Source organism: Lactuca sativa, chromosome 3 (genome assembly GCF_002870075.4).
Source record: "Lactuca sativa cultivar Salinas chromosome 3, Lsat_Salinas_v11, whole genome shotgun sequence".
NCBI classification, from domain to species: domain Eukaryota; kingdom Viridiplantae; phylum Streptophyta; class Magnoliopsida; order Asterales; family Asteraceae; genus Lactuca; species Lactuca sativa.
In genome coordinates this window covers 153,745,269-153,751,704 of record NC_056625.2, presented here as the reverse complement: position 1 = coordinate 153,751,704, position 6,436 = coordinate 153,745,269, and the positions used below count along the sequence as shown (strand labels likewise).

Genomic DNA, 6,436 nt, shown 5'->3' with positions numbered 1-6,436 from the left:
AATCGACGAAATAAATAAGACAATGGCCGATCCTTGACTTTTCTCTAATTTTGGTAAATTACACCAATAACACTACACTTTCGTTTATAACACTACGCCCCCGCGAGTATATCTTAGATATATAACACACACAGGAACCGTCACTCCACTTCCGTGAATTACGATTACAGTCCCCTTATAAGTCCTATGTTCCAAATTATTTATGGGATACAATTGTCGCCGATTTGTCTTGGAATTGTTTTATCATGCACTGATTATTCTACGTCCGATTTCATTAATTTAGGACATTCACATTCCATTGAACTCTATAGAGTTGAATGAATTGTCATATCATCCATTACACATTTATATAACAACATCCACAACCCATTGAATACATATTTAACCATAGTCACCATTTTATTTTCTTCTGAACCATTTAATAATCATTCAACTTTACTCTTTGTCATCACTCACACTCCGTCTAACTCGTATTCAATCCTAATCAACACACTATTCAACTTTTATACTGCTTACATTGTGGATGTTCTTAGGGGTTTTCTACCATATACCAACTAAGTTACAAAATTGGTCCCCATAATCTTCTCTAGTCTACATATGAGAGGGGACAACGACGCTAGATCTGACACCAATGAGTTGTGATGTGCATGAGATCGGAATCAATCGACTATATATATATTATTTAGCAAACCTTTTGGGCTTTTGGGATTTGGGATAGATGAAAATTTTTGTTTTTCTTGTAATGAACTAACTAATAGTAGAAGGGGTTAAAGTGTAAATTGACTAGTTTACTTTATTATTATTATTATTATTATTATTATTATTATTATTATTATTATTATTTTATGAACGGCACATTAGATGATTAGAATCATTAGATGACTAGATTACTATAAATATAAAGCAAGAGATAGCCATCAACTTTGTTAGTGAAGCAACCGCAATATGCGTATGTAATTATAGATTTGTTTTTTCAACTTGGATCCCAATTACACTCTCTACCACCATAATTTTCCATGAAGGTTCATGCCATTAATGAAGGCAAAATACAGCTTTCAACAAGACGAAAGACCTCTTCAAAGATAGCCCATCTTGTTGCCCTAGCCCTAATTGTCACCATCATCCCCATTTATTACCCTTATATTCATTACATTCTTGATAAACCAACTGCAATTCCGCCACCTATAGATAACCTTTTAAATGTCCAAACCACCACAACTCTCTCCCGCCACCACCCTATCTACCGTAGCCACATCATTCCCACCACCCAAAAAGCGGACGATGATCCCAAATTGGTGGTTGTACCACCGGAGAAGAAAGAACACAGGAAGAGAGGGAGGAGAAAGAGGGGGAGAAGGGAGGCGGTGTTGAAGAGGACGGGCGGTGATGGTGATGGTGGTGGTGGTGGTAACAAGTCATGTGATTTGTTTTCCGGCGAATGGGTGGAGAATCCAGAGGGGCCTTATTATACGAATACTACGTGTTGGGCAATACAAGAACATCAAAACTGTATGAAATTTGGGAGGCCGGATCAAGATTTCTTGAAATGGAGATGGAAACCTAATGACTGTGAACTTCCGGTTCTTGATCCACTGCAGTTTCTGGAGATGATGAGGGGAAAGTCTCTTGCATTTGTTGGTGATTCTGTAGCAAGAAATCATATGCAATCTCTTCTTTGCCTTTTGTCAAGGGTATGTTTGTCTTTTCACCCTCTAACATTCTCTAATTTTTTTTCCTCGTACGTAGTCATTGTATGCATTACATTTTATAGATACCCTACGAAAAACTAGAAAAAAAATATATATTATGCAACATTACAATAAGTAATGAAATTATACATATTGTATTCTCCATAATTTATGGAAATTTAATTTTCATAACATCATTACATGTAAAAATTGTTTGCTCTTACAAGTGTTTAAGATAAACAAATTCATCATACTTAAAAAGACAAATTGCATTATAAAAAAAATGTACTTGCAATTAATTATTATTTAAGTGAGCATATTTTCAAAAACAAGTTTATGTATATATGCTTATTGTTTAAATCAAATAAGGGACCCTTTTTATATTTATATATAAAGAAAAATAGAAATCCGGACAATTGCAAATTAACTAGGTCATCCTCTCATTTGGTAATCAAGTCGCTTATTTGATTATTAAATTAATATCAAATAAGGGACCCTTTTTACAAAATTTGACCTTATAAAAGTCGTAGAGGTTTTAAGAACTTTAATTCTCCATACCATAATTTTACACATGATTATGAATCCTTTAGTACAATATATACAGTTAGCAATTTAGCATATATTCCTTGTAGTGAATCTAATGCTGAGACATAACATAAGGTCTTGCTTATTTGGAGAAATCAATAAATTACGTGTTGCACAAGTGAACTTCCGTATAAAGCAATTAAATTAACTCGACGCCAAATAAATTGTGTAATGGATCTTCTTTCATTTGCAATAAGTTTAGAAATGGAATATCATAAATCTTTTATTTAAGGGTGCACGGCGTTGCGGTCCGCCCCTACGGGTTCGGAAGGGTGAGACTGGGCGGGTTCGTGGCCATTTCCAACCCACAACCCGCTTTCTATCTTACATGTTTCAGTACTTGTACCACATGCTTCAAATATTTTTACATTTGGATTTTATTTATCGTTTTCGGATTTCAATGCTTCAATATTTTTACTTTTGGATTTTAATTATTGTTTTCGGATTTCAATTATGGTTTTAGTAAATATTTTAATACTTTTAAATCAAAATTGAGAGGGTTCAAAAAGATGGATCACTTGTATAATGGTTGGGATAAGGCCGTTTGGATTTAAATTGTTGTTTTTGAAAATGTTTTTTAAATTTTATTTTAATTAAAATTGAGAGGGTTAACGAGTTGAGAATGATATATAAAAGAGAGAGAATAAAAACAAAAAACTAATTTGACGTCTATATGGCAAGAGGATTAGAATGGTTCGGACGGAATGTCTCCCTCCACCCTTGTGATAACGGTGAATAAAATCACTCTCTTCGAGCATTCTCATTCATTTTGTCACATTCTTCGTATCAACTTTTCTTCTCTTTAACCTCTCCCTTTTATATATCATTCTCAACTTACTATACAAGTAACTCTTTCAACTATTTCAATTTTAATTAAAATAATATTTAAAAACATCTGTAAAATAATAATTGAAATCCTAAAACGATAATTAAAATCTTGATGTACAAGTAATGAAACATTTGGTATAAATAGTAAAACATATGAAAGAAAAAAGAGTTAGGGATTACGCCCGTAAAAGGCATATTTTGGGTGTGTTTTCCAAAATATAAACATAAAAATGGGTATTTCCACATGTAGACATAGATTCCGTAAAGATAACTCTAAATGCTCCAGAGAATGAACTTATGCACCAAGAAATCAATGTAGGAAAAAAACATACACACACACAAATGTTGAAGAACGGTTCCTCGAAGCACCCTCTGTAGATTGCTCATTTAGCTCCGTTCATTTGTTCTTTATTTTATTTTTTATTTTTTTGTGTTTTTTTGGCATATCAATTTCTCGGAGCATAAATTGATTTCGCGAAACCATCGAGGTAGGTTTGCGGAATTCATGTCTATATGTGGAAGCAACTTTTTTTATGTCTATATTTTGGAAAACACCCTACAAATTTGTCTATTATGAACATAATCTCAAAGAACTATGGGTTGAAAATGGTCACGAAACCCATTTGGCCTCACCCTTCCGAACCCACTGGGGCGGAACCGCAACACCACCGGGCTTGCCAACACCGGTGCCTTTTTTGACCAAATGGAATTAACACCATGCATCATAAGAGATAATTGCAAAAATAATAATAAACTTTTATTTATTGTGTATTATAAATTTAAAAAAATGTTTTTTCTTTTGTTATAGAATTAATTATGTTTTTTTATTAAAATATTGAGTTTTGAAATATAATATTATATTTTATAATTTATTATGTTTGGCATGGTGTTTTTGGAAGCGTTTAAGAGTTTCTAAATGTTAGCTTTTGATAAAATGCTATAGTTTAAACAAAAAATTTCGTTTGACAGTACGTGCGTTTAGATAGACTAATTGACACGTGACAAGTTTTAAAGAATTTTTAATTTTCAGAATTTTTTTTTGGTGATTGGTAAAAATCTTTCAAATATCCTATTTTTTTGCTAACATAAATATTTGAAAATGGTAAGTATTTATAAAATAACTATTCGAAAATGGGAAATATTTATAAGGAATTTTCAATTTTTAAAATTTCTGTTTTTTTTAATTGGGTCTTAATTTCTAAAATACAATTTAATTTTTAGGACGGTAATGCTTTAAAAGTCTAATAAAACAAATTTTAGTTTTATCTAACAGACCTTTATTATTTATGATATTTTTTTCCATGATAAAATTTTTAATTGTTAATTTTTTTTTCAATATAAAATTTTTAATCATATCGATCATAATTTCCACGGGTTATATATATACAATATTTTGTGTCACATTACCGATGATCTTTAGTTATTAACTAAAAGTAAAGAAGAAAGACCTTTGCTCTATTTAATTTTAAGTGAAGTAAAAACAAAATGTGAATTTGAAATTTACCCAAGTAAATCTAAATATAAATAGCATTTACACATATAATATTTCATATAACACAGCACTATGTTTATTTAAAATATTTAAGCACAACCAACCCATGCAATGCAATACATATGTATGTTATATTGGATCTATCCATTTTTAAATAGGAGAATGTTTTAAACCTAATAAATTTAAATACTAGATGAATCGATGAGTTTTCGGAGTTTTTTTTTTTTTTTTTTTATTTATTTATTTATTTATTAATCTACTTCTGGGTTAACGCCAAAATACTTTGATTTCATATGTTTGTGATAACACGATGATGCCTTACGTGACAGAAATGCTAATTTAAATTAATTATTAATTTATAAAAATTATAATTTATATGATATTATTATTTATTCAACAAATTGATATGCCCAAGACAAAAAATTAAAAATTAAAAAATTAGAATAAAACTCTCAAGATTTTGGAATTGGGGCTCTTGGTAGGACTTAACGCGGTAGCCCAACTTGCTCCTTTTTGGGCTAGCATGTATTTAATATTTGATGTGGATGATTGTAATTTCCGTCTTTGAAAAATATTTGCAAAATTCATATGATGTTTTGAACCATGTATCAAATAAAATCTTATAGTATCATAACACAAAGAGTTGTTTTTATATATATATATTTTTTTTGTTTCTTTATTTATATTTACTATGCCAACATTCAGGTTGCATATCCAAATGATGTTTCAACCTCAAGTGATCAAAATTTCAGGCGATGGGAGTATCCGGATTACAACTTCAACATTTCGATTTTTTGGTCACCTTATTTAGTAAACACTGATAGAACTGACCGTAACGATATAACAAAACCATTCAAACTATACCTCGATGAATTTGACGAATCCTGGACATCAGAGATAGAACAGTTCGACTACGTCATAATATCAGCTGGCCAATGGTTTTTCCGACCCACCATGTTCTACTCAAACCGTTTTATCATTGGGTGTCTGTACTGCCCAGAAAGCAGTATCCGACACCGTCCCTCCACATTTAGCTACCGGAGGGCGTGGCGGACTGCTTTTCGGGCAATTAATAGCTTAAAGAACTTCAAGGGTATTGTTTTTTTAAGGTCATTTGTACCTTCACATTTTGAAGGTGGACATTGGGATAAAGGGGGTGATTGTGTAAGAACAAAGCCTTTCAAGAGTAATGAGAGTGTGATGGAGGATTATAGTTTGGAAATGTACAAGACTCAATTGCAAGAGTACAAGATTGGAGAGCGTGAAGGGAGAAAAAATGGGATTAAAATTACTATTATGGACATGACACAAGTTATGCAATTGAGACCCGATGGACATCCTAGTAAATATGGACATTGGCCACTCCAAAATGTGACCATGGCCAATGATTGCGTGCATTGGTGTTTGCCTGGTCCGATTGATGCTTGGAATGATTTTTTGATGGAGTTAATAAAGAGGGAGGAGATTGGTAGATAGTGTATATGCATTGATGACTTGTACAATATGTATTTAAATTTGTAATTTTTAGAATCACAAGTTCCCAATGGGTTTGTTGCTTTTCTAGGTTATGTTCTTTGGGTTTGTTCATAGCTTAATCGTTTGGTCTTCAACTTTCAAAGTAGTAATCCCCATTTTCTGCAAATACTTTGTTTTCTATTCTGTTTTTGACTATTTATAGGTAATTTTTTTTTAATTTCGATTTAATGAATGTGATGTATAAATAGCTCGATACCATAAGTCATAAAGTTTTATTTGTTTTTAGATGATAAATTATACAAAAGTAACTATGTTCCATAAACGTTTGATTTTGAAACAATGTTATTTTTTATTTTATTTTTTTTAC

The 6,436-nt window shown here is 31.4% G+C and overlaps 1 protein-coding gene across 1 annotated transcript; it reads left to right on the top strand.

The window, feature by feature from the left end:
- The first annotated feature begins 942 nt into the window (after nucleotides 1-942).
- On the top strand, nucleotides 943-6,225 carry LOC111896316 (protein trichome birefringence-like 19). The gene is made up of 2 exons (XM_023892329.2): nucleotides 943-1,691; nucleotides 5,299-6,225. The coding sequence occupies exons 1-2, from the start codon at nucleotides 1,017-1,019 to the stop codon at nucleotides 6,067-6,069; spliced, it is 1,446 nt and encodes a 481-aa protein (XP_023748097.1). The 5' UTR covers nucleotides 943-1,016; the 3' UTR covers nucleotides 6,070-6,225.
- The last annotated feature ends 211 nt before the right edge of the window (nucleotides 6,226-6,436 follow it).